This window comes from Mirounga leonina, unplaced genomic scaffold (genome assembly GCF_011800145.1).
Source record: "Mirounga leonina isolate KUSES-001 unplaced genomic scaffold, KU_Mleo_1.0 Mir_376, whole genome shotgun sequence".
In the NCBI taxonomy this organism is placed as follows: domain Eukaryota; kingdom Metazoa; phylum Chordata; class Mammalia; order Carnivora; family Phocidae; genus Mirounga; species Mirounga leonina.
Window position 1 is genome coordinate 11607012 of NW_023270718.1, and position 24466 is coordinate 11631477.

The 24466-nt window shown below is 53.7% G+C and overlaps 2 protein-coding genes across 2 annotated transcripts in view; one reads left to right on the forward strand and one right to left on the reverse strand.

Moving 5' to 3' along the window:
• Positions 1–576: 576 nt before the first annotated feature.
• Positions 577–1975, reverse strand: ZNF837 (zinc finger protein 837). The gene is given in 3 exon segments (XM_034986541.1): positions 577–899; positions 902–1162; positions 1165–1975. Coding segments are annotated over 3 exon segments (1152 nt in total). The 3' UTR covers positions 577–819.
• A 16606-nt stretch (positions 1976–18581) lies between these two features.
• Positions 18582–24466, forward strand: part of RPS5 (ribosomal protein S5) — a 6449-nt gene continuing 564 nt past the window's right edge. The window contains exons 1-4 of the mRNA XM_034986435.1: positions 18582–18725; positions 19692–19800; positions 23598–23807; positions 23966–24094. Of these exons, the coding sequence (XP_034842326.1) occupies positions 19693–19800; positions 23598–23807; positions 23966–24094 (447 nt within the window). The 5' untranslated portion in view covers positions 18582–18725; position 19692. The remainder of the gene's footprint in view (positions 18726–19691; positions 19801–23597; positions 23808–23965; positions 24095–24466) is intronic.

A 24466-nucleotide genomic window follows, 5' to 3' on the forward strand; every position in this document is an offset into this window, starting at 1 on the left:
TGAAAGAATCATGCTACTTGCTCCAGGCCTCTGGTGGACTCCCACCTATGTGGTGGCCCCAGGGAATATGGCCGCACATTTGGGTCTCACTCCTTGATTCCTCCCATGCAGCAGGAGATGGCATCCAGCCTGGAGTCCTCTGACAGAAGAGGAGCTCTGGCTGGACCACCTTGCTTTGACATAACATGATGAGGTCCCCATCTGCCAACCACAAACCAGACCAAGGCTGCCAGGGAATCCCTCTTCCTTCCAAGGGGAGCCCTCTGCATAGCGACTAGGAGCCACCCGGGGGCAGGGCAGGCAGAGGCCCTGCCCGTGAAGCCCGTGGCCTTCGGCCCCGCGAGGGTCACAAGGTACGCCGAGTCCCCCTCCCGAGGCCCAGGGAGGCCAGAGGAGGTATCTCGAAGACCGAAGGGAGGAGGCGGGGTCTAGCTCCGCTAATGGGTGTGCAAACACCCAGAGGGTACCAAGGGCTGATGAAGCCCCCTGGGAAGGTGCAATGAGAGGTCCTGGGTTCAAATGTTATTTCCACCATTTTCTGCCTGTGCCCCCGGGGAGCCACTCCCCCCACCCCCGCTTCCCCACTTCCCAGCCCACCGAGGGAGGCGGAGCAAGACTTCCGGTAGCCCACGAAGCAGCTGGGTCACATGAGCGCTTCATTCCTGGGTTTATTAGCACGTCGCCAGAACGCATTACTATGCGCCCACTTGAAAGGGTCGAGTAAAACTTGAGTCGGGGAAGCCTGCGGACGCAGTGAGTACCCAGTGAGGTTTAAGAAAGACGAGAACCGTTTCTTCGGGCTTCCAGAGGCGCGCGCGCTCACGAGGCCGCGCGGCCCGCGTGCCGCTTCCGGTGCTCGTCGAGGTTGGAGCGCCGGCTGAAGGCGCGGCCGCACTCGCGCATGCGTAGGGCCGCTCGCCCGTGTGCGTGCGCCGGTGGCGGACCAGACTGCGGTTGCGCACGAAGGCCGTGCCGCAGTCTCGGCAGATGGAGGGCTTCTCGCCCGAGTGCGGGCGCTCGTGCTGGCGCAGCTCGGAGCAGCCCCGAAAGGCCTTGCCGCACTCGGGGCAGCCGTAGGGCCGTTCGCCGGTGTGCGCGCGCCGGTGCTGCACCAGGCCCGAGCGGCCCCTGCAGGCCTTCTCGCACAGCGGGCAGGCGTAGGCTTGGCGCTGCTGTGCGTGCGCTGGTGGAAGGCCTTGCCACACTCCGGGCACGCGTAGGGCTTCTCACCTGTGTGCACGCGCCCGTGCTCCGCGAGGTGCGAGAACAGGGCAAAGGCCTTGGTGCACTCGGCGCACTCGTGTGGCTTCTCCCCGGCAACGGGCACCCGGGGAGGCCCCTGGGTCCCCTCGCCACAGTCCCCACAGGGCGGGCACCCCGAGAGGAAGGACCGCCGGGCCAGGGCCAGGCTGCGGCGGTGGCGCTCGGCCGAGTGCGTCTTCTGGTGGCGGTAGAGGCCGGAGCAGCGCACAAAGGCCTTGCCACACTCAGCGCACTCACAGGGCCGCTCACCGGTGTGGATGCGCTCGTGCTGCAGCAGGCTCGAGGTGCGCGTGAAGGCCTTGCCGCACTGGTCACAGACGTAGAGCCGCTGGGCCGGGGGGCCAGGGGCACTGCAGCCAGGACACGTTAAGGGGCCCTCGGCCATCTGCTGCTGCTTGTTGGAGCCAAAGCGCTTGCCGCACCGCGCACACAGGAGGGGCTCCTTTGCCATCCGCCTCGTTTCCTGCGGGGCCAGCCGGGCCCTCGGGGTAAAGTCCTGGCTGCAGCTGCAGTCCTCCAAGGGGTTCTGCTGGAGGAGGGTCACTTGCAGGGTCTTTGCGAAGGTCTGGGTGCCTGTGCGCTGGTCATGTGACCCATCCTCTGTGTGGATCTCGGACCGCTGGGTCCTGGGGCAGCACCAGCCCAACACCTGGCCTCCACAGTGATCACACACCAGGGACTTTTCCTCAGGGGGTGTTCTGAGACGCTGCATCAGGCAGCAGTTATGGCTGGAGGCCCTGGTACCGACCGGGCACCAATAGGGGCCCTCCCCAGCATGTGGCCCCTGGGGAGTGACTGGGTCAGGGTCCTGAGAGGAGGTGGGGCCACATGGTTCTTGTACCAGGGGTCCTGCTCCTGCACTCTGGTGGGTCCCTGGACTGGGGCTCACACCGAGGCCCCAGCTCCAGGAGCCCCTGCCTTGGGGAGCCATCTTGCCGCCTGCTGTCCCTCCATGTAGGTCTCCCTCCTGAGAGGGGTGTCTCTTAGCTGGGTCCTCTTAGCTCCATCTTGGGCCTCTCCTCCTGGTCCCTGTCGGCTCCCTGGAGATCTGCCTTGGGGATGCCTCCCTGCCTGGAGTTCTGGGCCCGAGCCTCCAACCTGGGGCCAGCCCCCAACACAGTGTCCTGGCTGTAGGATCTGGAAGAGCAGAGGAGAAATGGAGGTTGGCAGTTCCCAGGAGGGGAGAGGGGAGAACTGCCAAAGAATGATGACGCCAGGACTAATGGGGTTGCCCTCAGCTTTCCATAGCCCAGGGCAAGAAGAGAAGGAATGACATCAGGCAGTGAGAACCCTGGAGCCCCCTGCCCTGACTCCTGACACCTGCCAAGCTCTAGAATGTCACTGAGGCCCCAGAGAGCATCATCCTTCCTCTTTACCAGTTGCTGGAGCACCATCATCCTTGGCTTGGGACCTCAGCAGCCCCTCCCTTTAGCAAGACATACCCCAATTGCTCAACTGCCCACTCCCCAGAATCACATCTCCACTCCAGGAACCACCAGCTTCCTGGCAGCATGCCCTTCTGACTCCCTACCTTGACCTGACCCAACCCTATTCACCTGCCATCAGTCAGGGTGACTCTGATGTGCAGCAAACATATATGGAGGCATCAGGGAGAGAAGGCCCACCTGGTGGGTAGGAATATAGAAGGGAAAAGCACAAGGGGCACCTGAGTGGCTCAGTCAGTTAAGCGTCTGCCTTTGGCTCAGGTCATGATCCCAGGGTCCTGGGATCGACTTCCGCATCGGCTTCCTGCTCAGTGGGGAGCCTGCTTCTCCCTCTCCCACTCCCACTCCCCCTGCTTATGTTCCTTCTCTCGCTGTCTCTGTCAAATAAATAAATAAAATCTTAAAAAAAAAAAAGAAAGGAAGACTTGCATGTCGATTAGGTTACTGATCAATGACAGTCACTAACAGAGGACTGACCTGTTAAAGAGGCCATGGTAAGAATGAGAATTCTTCCTATGTTCTTGTTACTTCCAGAACAAATACGGACCTGCCCAGCACAGCCTTTGGGGTATGAATATGTGACCACAGTAAATCAACACCTCACTGAGCATGAGGGCTCAGGTTCTTGTCTTTTTTATTTTATTTTATTTTTTAAAGATTTTATTTATTTATTTGAGAGAGAATGAGAGAGAGCACATGAGAGGGGTTAGGGTCAGAGGGAGAAGCAGACTCCCTGCCGAGCAGGGAGCCTGATGTGGGACTTGATCCCGGGACTCCAGGATCATGACCTGAGCCGAAGGCAGTCGCTTAATGAACTGAGCCACCCAGGCGCCCCAGGTTCTTGTCTTTTTACTCTGTTCCCTTTTCTGTGCAAGGCAGATATCCCTTTATCAAACGTTCCAGAAATTTTGGGCACCTGGGTGGCTCAGTTGGTTAAGCATCTGACTCTTGATTTTGACTCAGGTCATGATCTCAGGCTTGTGAGACTGAGCCCTGCATGGGGCTCTGTGCTGGGCGTGGAGCCTATTTAAGACTCTCTCTCCCCCTCTGGCCCTCCTCACCTCTCTCCCTCTTAAAAAAAAAAAAAAAAAGTTCTAGAAATTTCAGTCTATTTTGTGAAATGGTTTTCACCAACTCTCCCTTGACCGGCTGTTGCTTTTCTGTCATTTTTGCAGATTTCTAACAAGCACGTGCCTGGGGGCAGCAGTGGCTTGAAATAACATGACTTGGAGCTAAAAAGAATCAGGAAGCATTTAACCAAGTCTCTCTACACGTTTTCAGCCAACGAAACTTCAGAGCAACTGGATGTGATTCTTTTCAGGACGCTGCTGCCAACCATCTCTGGTGGATTATTTTGCCCTTGGACATCACAACCACAATGGCAGAAATAGGTTGATGGTTAGTGCTCTGGAGGAAAATGTTTTGGGAGTGAAAATTAGACATACTGAATTGGTTAAAAGTGAAAATTGCAGAGTTGGACACGTTCCCCAGATCACGAGGGGTCAGAGAAGCTGCTCTGCCATCAGTGCTCCGCTCTTCAGGAGGCTGCTTGCTGGAGCGTGGGAAGCTGAAGGGCCCACATTAAGGGTGGTTTGTCTGGTCACGTGTTCAGCAAGTAAACAGTCTGGGGCATCTTCTAAAGAAATAAAAGTGGCAATAAGGACAGGACCACACCGTGACCTGAGGTTTCTCAAACAGGCCTCACTCCAGTCACGTGATAACTACCAACCCTCCTGTAACTTCCAGGCCTGTGTGAGTCCGGCCTTCAACCCAACAGATGAGGCCACCTTTCTCCATCTGTACCTCAAAGCCACTTAGTGTCTGGGTTGACTAAGATTTCATGAGGCTACACTCAGGCCCATAAGGATACTGATCCCTGCTGGCTCTCTCTCCCATGGGTGGCACTGATGGGGGCTAATACCTTGGAACTCCCACACTTTCCCCATTGTGGCAACTACCACTTTGTGTCTTTGTTTCTCCACCTGACAATTTAGCCACCTAGAGCTTGAGACCCAAGCAGAGGTGCTCGGAGCCCCTAGAGCAGACTTCAAGAAGGCAGGAGGACATCTGGGTGACACTGAACAATGGCATATTGTACCCCAGTGCCAGACTGTCCGTGGGGCCCTTACAGAGTGAGGCAGCAGGAGGATGTGAGGGACACATCTCTTTCCCAAACACTTGTGGATTTGAGTCCAAGGATATTCTTTCTAGGTGAGAAAAGGCTACTATCCTACCCTGTTATTGTGTTTGTGCCTGTCTGCCTTGAGATACTGACTATGCAGCTCTCCAAAAGCAGGTGTGGGGACTGACATGGGCTAACTGGGGAGCAAGCAACTGTGGGCACCACCTGCCCACCAGTGCTGACTACCCTAACAGTAGATGGATAGGAATCTAACTGCAATGGACACCATGCCCAGGGTTGATGGACCCAGGCTCAGTGGCCATAACTCCTGCAGAGTCCTCATAGGCCCCACCTAGGGAAGGCCAAGGGACCTGGCTTCTCTGGAATGTGGAGCTTGCTGTGCAAATAAAATAGACAAGCTGGGGGTCCAAGTTTCAAAAAGTGTCACTTGTACATTGGGACTGGCAAAGCTGTTGTACTGCATGGACCCACTGCAGGTGGACTGATTAGCCTCTTCCAGCGAACTCTCCACACTCAGACTTTGTCTGAATGAAGACAGATGGGCAGGAAGATCTGGCAGAAAAAAAGCAATTGCACAATGCACTCTCACACAGCTGGTGGGAATGGAAAATGATGCAACCAGCTACAGGGGAAAACAGCCTAGCAGTTCCCCAAAAGGTTAAACATGGTGTTACCACATGACACAGCAGTTCCACTCCTAGGTATCTATCCAAGAGAAATGAAAACAGGCAGTCAAGCAAAAACTTGCATACAGATGTTCATTATAGCATTATTCATAACAGCCAAAAGGTAGAAATAACTCAAATGTCCATCAACGGAGGAATGGATACACAAAATGTGATTTATCCAAAGAAGTGAATATTACTCAGCAATAAAACAGAATGAAATAGTAATACATGGATGGACCTCAGAAAACATTATGCTCAGTTAAAGAAGCCAGACACAAAAAGACCACATTGTATAATTCCATTTATGTGAAAAATCCAGAATAGGCAAATCCATAGAGACAAAGGGTGATTGGTGACTGCCAGGGGCTGAGGGAAGGAAGAATGGGGACTAATTGTTTAATGAGTATGCAATTTCATTTTGGGGTGCTGGAAATGTTTTGGAATTAGTGGTTGCACAACATACTAAATATATTAAAAACTAAAAATTGCACTAATAACCAACCTGAATTGTACATTTTGAAATGGTTCATTTACATTATATGAACTGTATCTCAAAAAACAACAAAGGAATGCACCCATGGCACAAAGTGTTCCTGCCTTCAGCGTGCCCAGATGTCTGCTGTAGAGTAGCCGAGGTGAGTCCACCCTGCAACATCCGGGATGTCATCTGAGCCCCAGCCATAGGGATAGTAATGCATGGGACGGAGGGGGGTGTGTGTGTGTTTAACAACGCTTTCGTAACGAGAAAAACAAGGTCTTCAAAATTGCTAGGTAAAAATAAAATATTAACTTCTTTTTTTTTTAAAGATTTTATTTATTCATGAGAGACAGAGAGGCAGAGGGAGAAGCAGGCTCCCCACAGAGCAGGGAGCCCGATGCGGGACTCGATCCCAGGACCCCAGGATCATGACCTGAGCTGAAGGCAGACACTTAACCGACTGAGCCACCCAGGCATCCCAATATTAACTTATCCCACATGCCCAAGCTGACTGTACACCAAGCAGAGTTTTCACATCAGAATTCTGTTAACCGGGCGCCTGGGTGGCTCAGATGGTTAAGCGTCTGCCTTCGGCTCAGGTCATGATCCCGGGGTCCTGGGATCGGGCCCTGCATCGGGCTCCCTGCTCTGCAGGAAGCCTGCTTCTCCCTCTACCCCTCTCTCTCTCTCTGTCTCTCGTGAATAAATAAATAAAATCTTAAAAAAAAAAAAAAAAAAAAGAATTCTGTTAACCTCTATGTTAACAGCATTCTCCCCAGGTCCCAGACTTCTCTTCAACCAAGTGCCCCTTAATCCACTCATCTCAAGAAGAAAACTCTTGGTAGGAAGCTAGACACACCTGCTGTACCTAATGGGCAACAAGCTGGGGCATAGGGAGATGCTTTGTGGTGTCTCAAGCCCTGGGGCTGGCATCACTGATTTACAGGTGGGAAGCTATGACTTGGCAAAGGCAAGAGCTGTGACTTGGAAAGGGAGCTCACACCCCATTCTGACTGACCACGGAGCCCTGTCCTCCACACCCAGGCTAGCCCCTGGGTCTCCACCACCATCCACAGCATTCACCTTTTGCCTCTCTTTGTGGGCTTCGCCCTCTAGTGGGTGACTGCCAGTCACAGAGAGCTGTGCAAGGGAAGCCCATCCCATCCACCTCCCAAGCCTCCCCCTCATCACCCCCCCACCCCCAGCCTCTGCCTCTAGGCATGCAGGTTCTGCAGGGTTCCTTGTCTGCCTCCCAAAAGCCGGGGTGACCCCTTGCAGGGGGCCAGGTACAGAGCTGTTGGGGAAGCCATAAGCACTGATATGGGGACATCATTCCTTTCCTCCTCATACAATTGTAACTCCAGGGTGAACTCTGGCCGCTCACAGAGAGGAGGGGGCCCCCAGTGACTATTGAGCAGCAGGAAGGCAGGCACCCATATTTCTGTGCATCAATCCTGGGGAGGAACCAGAACTTCTACAACTGTACTTTTTGGAAGCCCCATAGCCAGGATCCAAGTCCCTCTGGCATGATACCAGGTTGCTATGCCCCAGGTGTGAGGGAAAACAGGACCTACGTGCCTGCCATGCTTCTGCCCCAGGGCTTCCAGTAAATGTTGTGCCTGCAGGGTCATGGTTGCTGGCCTCATATCCTGGTTTGCACAACAGCTGGTGGCCAGAGCAGGGCTCCAGGCCAGCATCCAGCATGACCTCCTGGAACCTCAGGGATCCAGAGGTCAAGGACCCACCAGGGTGGGAGAACACATCTGGGGCAGCCTGGCCAACCCGGGACAGCCAATCACCATGGAATCAGTGGACAGGCCAGAGGATGGGTGGCCTAGAGTGTGATGTCACCCAGGACTGGGCAGGTTCTACTGAAGGAAGTTGTAGTGGACTGAATGGTGCCCCCCCCCCAAAGATACATATACACCCTAACCCCCAGAACCTGTGGAGGTGACCTTAGTTGGGAAAGGATATTTGCAGATGTAGTTAAGGATCTTGAAATGAGATCATCCTGAATTCCCTGGGTAGGCCCTAAATGCAATAACAAGAATCCTTATAAGAGAAAGACAGAGCGGGAGAGAAGAGGTGGAGGCCAATATTGGAGTGATGAAGCCACAACCCAAGTTACATCTGAAACCACCAGAAGCTAGGACAGTTGCATGGGATGGTTTCTGCCTCAGAGCTTTCAGAGACTGGAGCCCTGATGATGTCTTATTTCAGACTTATGGCCTCCAGAACTGAGAATAAATTTCTGCTGTTTTAAGCCACCTGGTTGGTAGTAATTTGTTATAACAGCCACAGAAAATTAATACAGAGACTGGTCCAGCACCCTTCATAGGATGAGTGGGTTTATGTGTGGGGGCTCTCCTGATCCCTGGTGATGTGGAGTCAGGTCACTGCTCCGTGCAAAGGGTCAGGTAAGACTGGGTGGTCCCTGGGCGCCTGGGTGGCTCAGTTGGTTAAGCGACTGCCTTCGGCTCAGGTCATGATCCTGGAGTCCCTGGATCGAGTCCCGCATCGGGCTCCCTGCTCGGCAGGGAGCCTGCTTCTGCCTCTGACCCTCCCCCCTCTCATGTGCTCTCTCTTTCTCATTCTCTCTGTCTCAAATAAATAAATAAAATCTTAAAAAAAAAAAAAAAAAGACTGGGTGGTCCCAGGAAAGAGCAGCAGCTCCCACCTAGCAGGAAGAAACCCTGAACTCCCAGAATGTGGGGACCAAGGGTCACCCATTGGCCATGTGCACAGGGCATCTCCAGACTGTCCCCAGACACCATGCTCCCATAGGTGGCTTCCTCTGCCCGTCTACCGTGACAGAAACCTGCCTCCCAGCATCAGACACAGCAAGTGGAAGCTGCAAACCATGGCTGAGTCTCCCTGCCTCTCTTGCCCTGCTCCCAGCCTGCACCTTCAAACTACCCTACCTGTCTGTACCTGGATGACCTTCCAGTCATCGACCTGGGATCTGAGGCTGAGCTCGGCAAGGGCTCCTGGGAGCCTGTCTCCAACCCTGCACTGCAGCTGTCCCAGGTGTTCTCACAGCGACCTCCCATCTTCCCTGGGTGAGCACGCCCTGCACCCTGAGCGTTCTCCCAGCCTTTCTAACGCCTCCGGGGCTGCTGGTGGACGGGAGCAGGACACGAAGCAGCCACCTTCGGGCAGGCAGGGGCTGAGAGGTGAACGTGTCCCAAGCTGAGCCCTGCAGAACTACGTGACAACAGCACATGGGGAAAAGGTTAGTGAGGCTGACCGTCCTCAGGGCTTGGACACACCCCACTGAGGCTGATAACCATCTGTCCTGTCTACACTGTACAGCTGGACGGCAGGGCACAGCCCGGTAGGGCAGGAGCACCCCGCGTGCGGGCGCAACTCCGCTCTGCGCCCGTCCTCCCCATGAAGCCGCCGCCGCCATCGGTGTCAGGGTCGGGGGGGGCGCGGCGGAGCCGAACAGGGGACTCTTACAGGCAGTGAATGAGAGGAGCGCAGGCAAGAAGCAATGAACAAGGAGAAACTTAAAGTTAGTGCGGTGAAGCACAGACGCGGGGCAGCGTGAGAGCGTGGGAAAGAGCGGCTTCTCAGGCCTCTTCGCGAAAGGGACAGTGGGACTGGGACTGAAGAGGAGCCGGTGTCTGAACCCAAGTAAAGGCCGCGAGGCGGGACCAGAGGCGACAGCAGGGAGGCCAGTGTCGGCCAACGGGAGGATATGAGCTTGGCGCTGACAGCCGCGACGGTGGGTCCCGGGCCTGGAGCCTCCCCACGTGGGGCTCAGTCTCCGCGCTCAAGATGGCGTCCGCGGCAGCCGGAAGTAGAGCCGACGGGCCCGCCCGGAACTGAAGGCCCGACCCGCCGTGGCCAGCCCGGACCCTGGGCACGAGGACCGGAAACGCGCGAGGGAGGCCTCCGCCCCGAGCCCGCGCGCTGAAGGTAGGGGGCGGGCAGGAGGACAGCGGGGAAGGCGCGCTCAGCGCCCGGAGGCTCCCGCCTCGCAGGCTGGAGTCGCGGGTACGCGCCGGATGCCACTTACTGGTCCCCGCCCCGCACGCAGCGCGGAGCCTTCCACCCTCCTCCTTCGGGCCACCGCGGCACTGAGGGCTTAGGGGCCCGCAGGAGAGAGCCCTCGCCCTCGCGAGGCCTGCTGGGAAACGTAGTCCCGCCGCGCCCAGTAGGCCAAGCCCAGGACACCGGTTGTCATGGCAACCGCGGCCCGCTCCACGCAGGAGGCGCGGTATGACTTTGCGTTGTCGCCAAGGAGACGGCGTGCGGGACTGACTGGGGCAGTGCCGCGTGTCCGACCCGGAGATGAACTGCCGTTCCCATCTCTCTAGAGAGGAAGAGGGGGTCTAATGCCGGGAGCAGCACTAGGAAAGCACCTCCCTACACTCATGGGTCAGATACCGGGGGCTTCAGGAGTGAGACCCGGGTCATGCAGGGCACTGGACAGGAAGCGGGACTCTCGCACGAGGAATCCAGCTCCCTCGAATTGTCAGGTCGCTGGACTGGGGCTCATGCCAAAGCCACAGCCCTGGGAGCCTGCGCCCCGGAAAATTGTCCGGCCACCTGCCACCGCTTCACACAAGTCCCTCTCGAGAGGCTGAGAGGTGAATATCCCAGCACTGTCCTCCACCGGGGACCTTGGCTTCACGTCAGGTTTCTCCTGAAGTCCCAAGGCAGTTCATTGGGAATCAGCCCCAGGGACTGTTCCCTGCTCAGCACCCTGGGCTGGAGCCTCCATCCTGGGTCTGGCCTTCAATTCAGAATCCTAACAGCAAGATCTGGAAGCGCCAAAGAGAAATGCAGAGACGGGCAGTTCCCAGGAGGGGAAGGGTGCCAGAAGTCATGAAAGAAAACCCCAGCAGCCGAGGAACCCTGGATGGCTTGGGCAGATTTCCTAGAGTCTTGAAAGCTGTTAAAAGGTGAGAGACATAAAGGAATTTCAGCAGGAACTGAAGGCAGCCGGCTCAGTGGGTGAGGTGATCAGGGGTGGGTCACCTCTTTGTCTCTCTAGGCTCGGTTCCTCCTCTCCCCTCTGTCTCTCTCACCTGTCTGACCACTGGCCCCCTACGGATTTTTGCCTCTCTCTGACCTATCCTCATTACCAGCTGCCCTGTACGTACTTCCGGACTGTCCATCTGACAAGCCACACCCAACGCTAGCCGTTTGGTGGCTGCGCCAGCCTCATGATGGGAACTGTTGCTGACCTGGGTTTAGAGTCCAATGTATGTGTGTGGTAGACAGAATAATGGACCCCCAAAGATGTCCACATTCTAATCCCCACTACCTGTGAATATGTTACCTCATATGGCAAAAGGGACTTTGCAGATGTGATTAAAAATCATGAGAGGGGCGCCTGGGTGGCTCAGTCGTTAAGCGTCTGCCTTCCGCTCAGGTCGCGATCCCAGGGTCCTGGGATGGAGCCCTCCATTGGGCTCCCTGCTCCGCGGGAAGCCTGCTTCTCCCTCTCCCACTCCCCCTGCTTGTGTTTCTGCTCTTGCAATCTCTCTCTCTGTCAAATAAATAAATAAAATCTTTAAAAAAAACATCACGAGATAGGGAGATTATCCTAGATTATTCAGGTGGGTCCAATATAATCACAGTAGTCCTTATAAGAGGGATGCTCAGAGTCAGAGAAGGAGATGTGATGATAGAAGCAGAGGTCAGAGTAGTGTGGTCACAAGACAGGGAATGTGAGCAGCCTTTAGAACCTGGAAAACAGAGAACCTAGATTCTCCCCTGGAGTCTCTAGAAGGAACGCAGCCCTGCCTACACCTTGATTTTAGCTCCTAAGTCTCACTGTGGAGTTCTGATCTCCAGAGCTGTAAGATAATAAGTATGTATTGTTTTAAACCACTAAGTTAGTGGTAATTTGTTATGGCAGCAAGCAGGAAAGGACCAGTCTCCATAAGGCCTGGGAGATCTTTGACATTTTTCTAAGCCATCTCTTTTGTCAGAGTGAGGGCAAGCCCAGAGCCTCTGTCTTCAACATCATCAAGCACAACTTAACCACAGTAGTCTGTTCAGGTATTTACACATGAAGTTCCCTTCTTCTTCTGGCTGGTTTTACATTTTTGGTCGATGTTGTCAAGTTTCCCTATCAATAAGTGGATCTAAGCAAAAACAAGTGAGTTGATATAAATCAGTGTTCTCAAACTGAGAGTTTTGCCCCTTGGGGAATACTTGGCAATGTCTGGAGACATTTTTAGTTTTCATAACTGGGGTTGGGGAGCTACTAGCATGTAGTGGTTGGAAGCCAGGGATGCTGCTAAACATGTGGTAAAATGCACAGGACAGCCCCACCGCCCACCCCTTGACAAAAATGTCACTAGTGCTGAAGTGAAGAAACCCTAGTGTAAAGAAAACCGTGAGGTACAGATGGCACATACAAGAGGCAAGGTCGTTTGGGGAAAGTGGGACTAGGCATGGGGAGCCAAGTGAAAAAAGCTAGACATAAAAGGCCACATATTCTAGTATTCCATTTCTTTTCTTTTCTTTTCTTTTTTTAAGATTTTGTTTATTTATCTGAGAGAGAATGAGACAGAGAGCAGGGAGCCCAATGCGGGACTCGATCCCGGGACTCCAGGATCATGACCTGGGCCGAAGGCAGTCGCTCAACCAACTGAGCCACCCAGGCGCCCCTCTAGTATTCATTTCTATAAAATGACCAGACCCGAACAGAAAGCAGACTTCACAGTATACTGTGCATCATCGCATTTTTGCCGGTACAACCTATCAGCGATCCCCTTGCTCTGACACCTGGGCTGAGTTATCTATTGCTGAGTAACAGAACACCCCGAAAGCATTTTATTATGCTGTATGCGGAGACCAGGATTGGGGCAGTGCTTTACAGGAACTAGGGCCTCAAGGGGGGTAGCTCCAAAGCTGGAGGTGGCTGGGGCAGCATCTGGAGCCCGACACACAACAGAGTTCTGTAGATGTCCACTAAATGGACAACCCATTTTATAAATTAGTTAAAAGCAGCCACAATTTTCAGAGTGCCTGTTAGGCACCATCTAGCCCTGTGTTAGGAATGTTACACGGAGGGCCCTGGGTGGCTCAGTCGTTAAGCGTCTGCCTTCGGCTCAGGTCATGGTTCCAGGGTCCTGGGATCGAGCCCCGCACTGGGCTCCTTGCTTGGCGGGAAGCCTGCTTCTCCCTCTCCCCCTGCTTGTGTTCCTCCTCTCGTTGTATCTCTCTCTGTCAAATAAATAAAATCTTTAAAAAAAAAAATGTTACACGGATTGGCTCATTCAGTCGTCACTCCACGTCTAAAAGGCGGCGATATCCCGTCCATTTTACAGATGGAGAAATGAGGGCTCAGAAAGAAGAAGCCAGGTATGGACCAAATTCTTAGCTTTCAGATCTTCAGGAATCTGCAAATTTGAGAGCTCAGAATCACTGCAGGGCTTTTTTTTTTTTTTTTAAGATTTTATTTATTTACTTGAGAGAGAGAATGAGAGAGAGAGAGCACATGAGAGTGGGGAGGGTCAGAGGGAGAAGCAGACTCCCTGCTAACAGAGAGCCCGATGTGGGACTCGATCCCGGGACTCCAGGATCATGACCTGAGCCGAAGGCAGTCGCTTAACCAACTGAGCCACCCAGGCGCCCCACTGCAGGGCTTTAAATGCAGATCCAGAGTCACCGGGAAAGAGACTGGACCTCACAAACTCCCCGTGAGGTGGTTGCTCGTGTTATTCACAACTTTCCAGGTGTGGAAACTGAGGCCCAGGGAATAAAGCCACGCATCCCGGGCTGAACCAGTGCAGCCGGTCTCAGTCTCAGTCAAGTGCTCGACTTCGTCCTAACCCCTCACCTGCCCTGCCTGTCGCAGAGGCAACGCGACACCCCTCCGCCCCCGCCCCCATCACAGATGGGCTGAAGGGGGGGCCTTCTGCCAAGTGCCCAGGCGCTGGGCGGCCCCGGGGAATTAAGCGGCTCCTCGGGAGCCCTCGCCGGCCCTCCGAGCGCACCCGAGGCTCCAACACAGTAAGTTGCCCAAGCCGCTCGTCCTCCCTAGGCCAGCGCCCACTCCGGCAACCGCCAGGATCAGAGCTCTCACCCCTCCGCTGCGGAGCCAACAAACCGACCCCTCCGCTGCCCCACCCGGACCTTAAGTGCACGGAGTCCAGCCGCTCATCCCCCGGGGGCGCTGAGTGGGCAACTGTGGGCGCTGGAGGACGACCATCTCGGTGGTTCTCCAAGCTGGCGCGGCGGTCGGCATCCCTTTCCCCTCTAAGAAGCGACCTCCAGAGGAGGCCGGGGCACAGCGCCTTCTTCCCGCCCTTTTGGGCTTGAAAGAACCGGTCGGAAAGGCCTGTAGGAGCCAACGTGGAGTCTTGAGGGAAATGTAGTTCCGCCCGCGATCAGAGCCGGACTCTGAGTCGGGTCCTTCTTGGGTGGAGAATGGGGCCGGGGAGGAATAAGCGGGCTCTGAAGGTTAGGACTGAGCATCATGGTTACCATGGCGAGCGCCAAACCTACTTGCCTACCCAGCCTTTACTTGAGGGCGAGGTGAAGACTTGTTTCCCGGTAAACCTCATCTCCTCTATTCTTTACACCCAAGTGCCCCAGGTGAGGGGACAGGTCTGGATCTGATCCAGTACTGCCATCCCAGCCCTGTTCCGCCCTGTTGCCCCATCCCCACCTACAATTCCACAGAGCCACCCTGAATATGTGGTTCTAATTTGCAGCTGAGCAAACTGAAACTAGGGAAGGGGCTTAGGCTAGCCCACCCAGCACCTGGCCAAGTGGACTGGCCCAAGCACCTGCCCCTGCCTTAAAGTCTAGAATTCCCACTCTTTTTTTTTTTTTTTTTAAAGATTTTATTTATTTGACAGCGAGACAGCAAGAGAGGGAACACACGCAGGGCTAGTGGGAGAGGGAGAAGCAGGCTTCCCACGGAGCAAGGAGCCCGATGTGGGGCTCGATCCCAGGACCCAGGGACCATGACCTGAACCAAAGGCAGACACTTAATGACTGAGCCACCCAGGCGCCCTAAGAATTCTCACTCTCGTAACCAGCACCCCAGCCAAGCCACCTACCCTTGTAAGCGCAGCTTTACACATGCTGGTCGGTGGCCAGGACAGTGGGAAAGATCAACTTCTTGCGTGCCAAGGAGCCGTGGGAGAAGGAAACAGCACTGCAGGAGTTGGAGAAGCAATAAATATGCTTGTTGTACCTCTCTGGGCCTCCATGACTATGTATAAAATGGGGGAACCCACCTAATACAGTTGCTCTGAAGAGTAAGATCGGATTCCTAGACTCCTAATGCCCACCTGGGAGCCTGGGGTCAGGGAGCGGCTTCCCTGGACTGACCTCAACTGTGAGGTGGCCAGGAAGAGGGGCAGACCAAGGTAAGGAGATCTTCTGAACAGGTCTTCTGAATATGACTAAAAGTCCTGGGTCTGGAATTGGTGTCTGGTGGAGGGTGGACCAGCCACTCCATGTCTGCCTGAAGCCCAGAGTGGGAGCACTGAGTGTATGAGGGACTAGGGAAGACTGGCCTATCCATCCATCATTTTTTTTTTTTTTAAGATTTTATTTATTTATTTGACAGAGAGAGACACAGCGAGAGAGGGAACACAAGCAGGGGGAGTGGGAGAGGGAGAAGCAGGCTTCCCGCTGAGCAGGGAGCCCAACGCGGGGCTCGATCCCAGGACCCCAGAATCATGACCTGAGCTGAAGGCAGATGCTTAACGAATGAGCCACCCAGGCGCCCCCATCCATCATTTATTCAAGTTACTTATGGGCAGATACTGTGTGCCAGGCTTAGTGCTTGCAGCTGGGGATACAGCAGGGAATAAGCCAGTCTACCTTCATAGAGCAGTTAGACAAACAGGGCGGAAGAGATGGTCAGGGCTGGTGGGCCCAGAGTGGAAATGATACACCAGGAAGTGAAGGGGGCCTCTGCAGAGACTTTCCACCCTTCAGGCTGAGGAACACAGCGCCAACATCCATAGACCTATGGATGGGTCAGGCTTCAGATCTCTTCCACTGTGTCCTGGAGATGGGGAGGCTGGACCACCCCACGCCTGTCAAGAGGTATGTGAATCTTAGGTTTGCAAGGTTATACCCGCCCCTTCTCACACTATGGGGTTTTACTGCAGGAACTCTCTCCTGCTCTCCAGTGCACAGCAGGTCTATAAAGGTGATTATCTGGGGCGCCTGGGTGGCTCAGTCAGTTAAGTGGGCGACTCTTGATTTTGGCTCAGGTCATAATCTCAGGGTCCCGGGATCAAGTCCTACAACAGGCTCCCCGCTCAGTGGGGAGTCTCCTTGTGGAGTCTCTCTCTCCCTCTGCCCCTCCCCCCACTCAGTCACGCTCTCTAAAATAAATTAATAAATCTTAAGAAAAAAAAAAGATGTCTATTATCAAGTGACAGTAGCACAGGGTGTAGGATCCAAACTGGCCTTGTCTCATTCTTTTTTTTTCCTGTTTTTGTTTTGTTGTTTTTTTAGTAGGCTCCATGCCCAACAAGGGGCTCAAACTCATGACCCTAAGATCTAGAGTCGAATGCTCTACCAACTGAGCCAACCAGGTGCCCCTGATTCTGTTCTCATTTCTATACTGAAGGGGGAAACTGAGGTTTAGGGGGGTGAGGCCCTCTCAGCTTTTCAGGAGAGAGAAGCAGGGTTGGGAGCCTCCCTTTGGATCCTGCTGAGTGTGAGGGTAACTGGTGCCTCTGCCTCTCTCAGCTTCCCTGCTTTCCCCCAGTTAGCACCTTCCCAGGGACCTCCCCCAGGACCAGCGAGGGCCCCCAAGGATCGGAGAGGGTCCTGCCAGGACCAGGGAAGAGCCCACTTACCCCTTCGCCATCCCCCACAGACCCCAGCGGTAGGCCCAAGGCTGCTCTTTGCACATAACAGGGCAGAGTGCAGGGATAAAGGCCACAGGTTGCAGGGGCTGGGGGTCTTGGTGTCCAGATGCAGTTCCTGTGCCCCCAGGGCAGCCCAGGATCTAATTCCATGCTCAAGCCCGCTTCAGGGTGTGTCCTTCTAAGTCCAGGGCCGGGGTGGGGGGAGGAGTGGGACAGGTTGGGGGGCAGCAGCTCCTTCTGCCCACGGGTCCTGTCCCCGGGCTTTAATAAAACCACCATTTTGCACCAAAACAAAACAAAACCAAAACCCAAACAAAAAAAACCAGTCCAGTGGGGCCCAGTCTCTGGTCTGAAACCCTCCTGAAATTGGGGTAGGGGCAGGGGCTAGCCCTTAAAATCAGTCAATCAGTAAACAAGGCAGATACTGAGCAGCTGCTATGGGCATGCTCAGAGAGTGGGCAAATGGGGTCACTGGGGATATACAGACGACCTATTAAGTCAAGTGGCTGCACTCCTTGGGGTCTGGCTAGGGGGAGCATCCCCTTGGAGGCAGAGGTAGGCACCAGGAGGTGAGGAGCCCCATGCAGCCCTGGAGAAAAACTCCACCAGATGCCGCCGCATTGTCCTCCTGCCAGCCAGCATGGGTGAGCAACCACAGCGGTCGCTGCCTCTGGGGAGCCCACCTGGACTTAGTCCAGGTCCCAGCTCCACTCCAGGGAGTAGGTGGAGGAGTCGTCAAACAGGCGGGGTGTGTGAAGTTGCAGGCACAAACTTTTTTCTTTTACAGATTTTATTTATTTGACAGAGAGACGCAGCAAGAGAGGAAACACAAGCAGGGGGAGTGGGAGAGGGAGAAGCAGGCTTCCCGCCGAGCAAGGAGCCTGATGCGGGGCTCGATCCCAGGACCCTGGGATCATGACCCGAGCCGAAGGCAGACGCTTAACGACTGAGCCACCCAGGCGCCCCTGCAGGCACAAACTCTTCAGGCTAGCCACCTGGTCAATGGGTGGGGCTACAGCCGCCACCAGAGCCGACCCCCTGCACCCCTCCAGTGACCTCGGAATCAACACAGGACCCAGATGCATCAAACAGAGTGGAGGCTGTCCCCCCAGTTCACCTGCTGGGCACAGCCCCTGGCCCCAGGTCCAGGGCTCCTCCCCAACCTCCGCCCGCACGCGATGAAAGGCGGCAGGAATTGCAGGGGGCGTAGAGAGATGATGGGGGTACCCTGGCATGGGATGAAGAGAGGTCAAGCCGGAAAGGGTCCCCTCTACGAGGCTCAGGCCCGCAGCAACCCGAGCGTGCGTGGGGCGTGGGGGGGAGGCCGACCCACTAGAGGAACTCGGGCATGCACGTGGAAGCCAGGACCAGCGGAGGGCAGTCGTGACCACCAGGCCCACTCCTCCTCCCCGAGCCTGCAGCTGCGCTTGTCTGTGAAGCGGCCGTGACCTGGACGAAGAATGAGAGATGCCGAAAAGGCTACCGCACTCGAAACCGGCGTCAGGTGGAGCGTGAAGTCAGCGGCCCAGGAGGGCGAAGAGCCCGAGCCTGACTTTTGCCCTCATTAGACATGGCGGCCTTGGCCTCAGGGAGATCTCTGCGCTTGTGCAAGGGCCCCCAAGAACGGGCAAGTACTGGACGTTAGAACATCCGCCAGGCACACTTGTGGGGCCACTTCTCAAGTGCGCTTGCGCAGGGGATTTACGTATTCCGTTTGGTCCAGAGGGCGCCTTTACATTCTTGTTCCGGATTGGTCCTTGAGTATACGGTGTCTTTTTTGCACACGCGTCGTCCCCGCTGACCCGGAAGTTTTCACCCCCTTTAAAAGCTTCGGTCCGCGGTTCGCGCTCTCTTCCTGTCTGTGCCAGGGCGGCGCGTGGTGCACGCTAATCGATTGTGACGTCCCGGCTGCGCCCTCAGGTGAGGCCGTCGCCGGGTCCGGGGGTCCGAGGAATGATTCAGGATTTTCCGAGGAGCCATGAGCGACCCCCGAGGCTCGGGGCTTTCCTTGGGTGGGGGGTTTCCTCTCTTTCTCCGGAAAACGTGCTGAGGAACGCGGAGGCGCAGGAAAGTTACGCTTTCCTTGGTGTCCCGCCGCCTCCGTACCTTTGCCCCGCGGCGGGGCTCGGGAATATTGGTTTGGCCCCTGCAGTGGTGAGTTGAGATGGGAGGTTTCCGTTATTCTTAGATACGTGATGCACTCTCCGGCATGTACACGGTTTTCTCTTTAGTAGCAGGTCCTAGTACGTTCTTGAGCCTTTGCCTTGATAATGTGCAGAATTCGTGTAGTGATCTTTTTTTTTTTAGTTTATTGATTTGACAGAGAGAGAGATAGTGAGAGCAGGAACACAAGCAGGGGGAGTGGGAGAGGGAGAAGCAGGCTTCCCGCCGAGCAGGGAGCCTGATGCGGGGCTCGATCCCGGGACTCCAGGATCATGACCTGAGCCGAAGGCAGTTGCTCAACCGACTGAGCCACCCAGGTGCCCCTCGTGTAGTGATCCTTGATGGCAGATTAACGTTTCCATTTAATTCAAGAGGAAGCAGAGTCTAAAGCAGTTTGACTCTCCCAGCGTGGCAGAGCTCGTTAATGATGTGGCTGGGGTTTGAACTCGAGCGGATGCAGTGTCAGGGTATTTGGCATTTCCGTTCCAGATAATGGTCCGTGCAGCAGCTGTTGACCCGGGCCTGCCAGTTCTTGGTTCCCGGGGTCCTTGGTGAGAGAGATGCTTCTTGCTTACATGACAGCTAAGTGGTTTTTCTAGGACTCAGAAAGATGGACCCGATGTTTACAGCCTTTCTTGGTTCCACATAGCTTCCCGATTTACAGCGTGCGGGCCAGCCTCACAGTGGTGGGTGTGTCTGGGCTCTGACAGTTTGTGTTCCTAGGATGACCGAGTGGGAGACAGCTGCACCTGCAGTGGCGGAGACCCCTGACATCAAGCTGTTTGGGAAATGGAGCACCGATGATGTTCAGATCAATGACATTTCCTTGCAGGTGAGGGGGGTATGGTGGTTGTGCTCTCCCCAGTTAGGGGTTTAGGGGCACACAGGGAATCTTTCAGGAGGGGTGACTTGAAACTTGTTGCTGTAGAATTGAAGACATGACAGGTAAAGGAGGGGTCCCTGGACCACCACACCCACCATGTCTGTTTTTCCCTTGTGTTTTGTTAATCGGTTGCTACACGAGATGGTTCCTTTCTCAGGGATAGCATCACATCCCACAGGGTTTTTGTGTGCATGTTTTGGTTCTCTTTTTCTTTGTGTTTTTATTGTTTGTTTTTGTTAAGATTTCTTTATTTACGTGAGAGAAGGAGTGCGTGCAGGGGCAGAGGGAGTCTTCAAACAGGCTTTCCCGATGGGAGAGGAGCCTGATCCCACAACCCATGAGATCTTGACCTGAGCCGAACCCAAGAGCAAGAGGCTTAACCGGCTGAGCCACCCACGCACCCTAGTTTGGGGTTGTTTTGCCTCAGATCATTCTTTTGCATGTGGAAATCCAGTTATCCCGGCCCTATTTGATTTTTGTTCTTGGAGTTTGGTGTGTTTTATTTAGCAAATTTAGGCTATATGCTGTCTTAACTTAAATCTCTTTTGTACATCGTATAAATGTATGTCAGCACCACCATTTGTTGAAAAGATTATTTCCCCTATTGAATGGTCTTGGCATCCTTGTTGAAAATAAGTTGAGCGAACATGGGGCGCCTGGGTGGCTCAGATGGTTAAGCGTCTGCCTTCGGCTCAGGTCATGATCACAGGGTCCTGGGATCGAGCCCTACATCGGGCTCCTGGCTCAGTGGGGAGCCTGCTTCTCCCTCTCCCTATGCCTCTCCCCCTGCTCATGCTCTCTCTCTGTGTCTCAAATGAATAAATAAAATCTTTCAAAAAAGAAGTTGAGCACAGATATATGGGTTTATTTCTGGACTCTGAATTCTTTTCCATTGGTCTGTAAATCTATCCGTAAGTCAGTACCACACTGTCTTGATTTACTGTAGCTTTTTAATAGGTTTTGAAATCAGGAAATCATTGGGAGTCCTCCCAGTTTATCTTAACCCTCATACTGTTTTATACACTGGGCCTCACCAGGACTTTTGTGGGCCCTTCATTAAAAAGAAACTATATTTTGTGACTGCATTGGTATAAAGACAAAGTTCGGATTTGATTTCTTTTTTCATTTTAAAAGAAATTAAAACACCTTTTGTTGTGTCAGAACATATCACGGGGGGCGCCTGGGTGGCTCAGTCGTTGAGCGTCCACCTTTGGCTCAGGTCACAATCCCAGGGTCCTGGGATCGAGCCCTGCCTCGGGCTCCCTGCTCTGCGGGAAGCCTGCTTCTCCCTCTCCCACCCCCCCGCTTGTGTTCCCTCTCTCGCTGTGTCTCTCTGTCAAAAAATAAATAAAACCTTTAAAAAAGAACATATCATGGGATCTAGGCACTATGCCTAATGGAGGATTCAGTCCTGTTTTTCACCCTGGATGTTTTGTAGAACTGTTTCCCTTCATGGCTTTGTTCAGCGAGGTCCACAAACTTTTTTTTTTTTTTTTTTTAAGATTTTATTTATTTATTTGAGAGAGAGAGAATGAGAGAGAAAGAACACATGAGAGGGGATAGGGTCAGAGGGCAAAGCAGACTCCCTGCCGAGCAGGGAGCCCGATGTGGGACTCGATCCAGGGACTCCAGGATCATGACCTGAGCCGAAGGCAGTCGCTTAACCAACTGAGCCACCCAGGCACCCTGAGATCCACAAACTTAAAGGGCCAGATAGTGAGTATTTTAGTCTTTGTAGGTCACATGTGGTTTCTGTCACATGTGTTTGCGTCCTTGCTTTTTTTTTGTGCATCCTTTTAAAAATGTGAAAATAGGGACGCCTGGGTAGCTCACTCGGTTAAGGGTCTGCCTTCAGCTCAGGTCATGATCCCAGAGTCCCCCATCAGGCTCCTTCCTCAGCAGGAAGCCTGCTTCTCCCTCTGCCTGCTGTTCTCCCTGCTAGTGCTTGCTCTCTCTGACAAGTAAATAAGATCTTTTAAATATAATAAATAAAATATTTTTTAAAATGTAAAAACAATTTCTCACTTTTCCCTAGTGTTCTCTTAGGGGCTGGGGAAGCAGAAGTCAATGTCATGCCAGAATGCTCTTGTCTTTTTTTTTTTTTAAGATTTTATTTATTTATTTGAGAGAGAGAGAATGAGAGACAGAGAGCACGAGAGGGAAGAGGGCAGAGGGAGAAGCAGACCCCCTGCTGAGCAGGGAGCCCGATGTGGGACTCGATACCGGGACTCCAGGATCATGACCTGAGCCGAAGGCAGTCGCTTAACCAACTGAGCCACCCAGGCGCCCCTGAATGCTCTTGTCTTGAAAGATGTGCAAGGCTTTACCGTAGAGCTGGACATTTTAACCAAACCCTGCCCACAAACCAAACATTTGGTATTTGTGGGTTTTTTTGCCCAGTGTAAAGCCCTGCATGGAGACCTGTCTACTTGCCTATTTGTGCAGGTGCTTCTCTCCAGGTAGACACCAGACTGTCATTCTAGTGTCTGAATTCCGTGTTCTTTTTCTGTTACGCCTTGTGTCTACAGAAATATGATGTGTGTGGGGCCTCTCATGTGTTAAGTGATAGAATGACGTTTGGGTGTATTTTGCAGTGGAACAGTTGACAGTAGTTCTCTTCACATAGGTGTAGTTCCTCTGATTTGAACGCCCTCTAACATTTTGGTATTTTCTAGACATTTTCTTGGGAAATGACGTATGCGTATATAGGAAGGATTGTTGGATAATTCTACTAAAACAGTGGTTCTCTGGAGTGATTTTCCCCCACCCCTTTTAGGTGACACTTGGCAATGTCTGGATACATTTTTAGTTGCTAAGGTTGAGAGGGGTGCTGCCAGCATACTGGATGCTGCTAAATATTCTGTGGTGCACAGGACAGCGCCCACAACGAGAGCTAATTGATTTAAAACATCCATAGTGCCCAGGGCGCCTGGGTGGCTCAGTCGTCACGCGTCTGCCTTCGGCTCAGGTCATGATCCCAGGGTCCTGGGATCGAGCCCCGCATTGGGCTCCCTGCTCCGCAGGAGGCCTGCTTCCCCTCTCCCACTCCCCCTGCTTGTGTTCCCTCTCTCGCTGTGTCTCTCTCTGTCAAATAAATAAATAAAATATTCATAGTGTAGAGTTTGAGGAACACTTAAAAATGAGATCGTGGGGCACCTGGGTGGCTTAGTAGGTTAAGTGTCTGCCTTCAGCTCAGGCCATGATTCCAGGGTCCTGGGATGGAGTCCCATGTCAGGACCCCTGCTCTGCAGCGGGGAGTCTGCTCCCTCTCCCCTGTTCATGCTCTCTCAAATAAATAAAATCTTAAAAAAAAACAAAACAAAACTGAGATGGTAAGTTGTGATCTTGGTTCTCCATCTCCCTTCCTCCCATTATAATGGAAGTGTTCTTTTTTTTTAAGATTTTATTTAGTTATATGAGAGAGAGAGCACAGGCAGAGGGAGAAGCAGACTCCCACTGGCCAGGGAGCCCAATGTAGGGCTCCATCCCAGGACTCTGAGATCGTGACCTGAGCCGAAGGCAGACGCTTAACTGACTGAGCCACCCAGGTGCCCCAAGGAAGTGCTTTTTTTAGTGACTTGATAGTCACTTGTTAGGGTTTTACTTTTTTTGTGGCAGGCAGGGCCCTCACAGTCAAGCCACCACAGGTGGGTGAGGGCTACCCCGAGTGGATGCTCAGTCCCTCTGGTTCCTGACCATCCTACTCCTGACCATGGTCCTTCCATCCCCTCTCCCTGCTGCCCCAGGATTACATTGCAGTGAAGGAGAAGTATGCCAAGTACCTGCCCCACAGTGCAGGGCGATATGCGGCCAAGCGCTTCCGTAAGGCACAGTGCCCCATTGTCGAGCGTCTCACCAACTCAATGATGATGCATGGCCGTAACAATGGCAAGAAGCTCATGACCGTGCGCATTGTCAAGCATGCCTTCGAGATCATCCATCTGCTCACTGGTGAGGTAGGACTGTGAGACCTGATGAGGCTGAACGCCCTTAGTACACCCTAAAGCCAATAGCTGCCCCATGGCGTGCATGCCAGGGTCCACCAGGTTTTAGGGGTGAGGAGATAGGGGAGGGATGTGGACTGGATGTCAGGTTCATGGCTGCCTTCTCCTAGAACCCCCTGCAGGTCCTGGTGAATGCAATTATTAACAGCGGTCCCCGGGAGGACTCAACCCGCATTGGGCGAGCCGGAACAGTGAGGCGTCAGGCTGTCGACGTGTCCCCCCTGCGCCGTGTGAATCAGGTGGGCTTGGGGCAGAAATTGGCAGGTGGGAAGGTTTGTCCTGTCTGTGTGTTTTACCTGGAGTGTCCTTTCCTCCAGGAAGCCTTCCTGCATTTCCATCACATTCAGGGCAGATACTAGTTCTGGCCCCGCTCTTGAGCAACATTTGCCTGAGGCACAGTTTCATTTGAGTATATTTTTACATACTGTGTGTGGGTGGGTGTGTTTTTTTTTTTTTCCACAGACCATTTGAGAATAAGTTGCGGGCTTTCTAACCCATTTCCCCCTTAACATTTTAGTGGGTGTCTCCTAAGAACAAGGATACTCTGTCCCCCCCATCACTCCAGGAATTTAACAGAGATAGAACTGTTCCAGGTTCCGTCACTGCAGCTG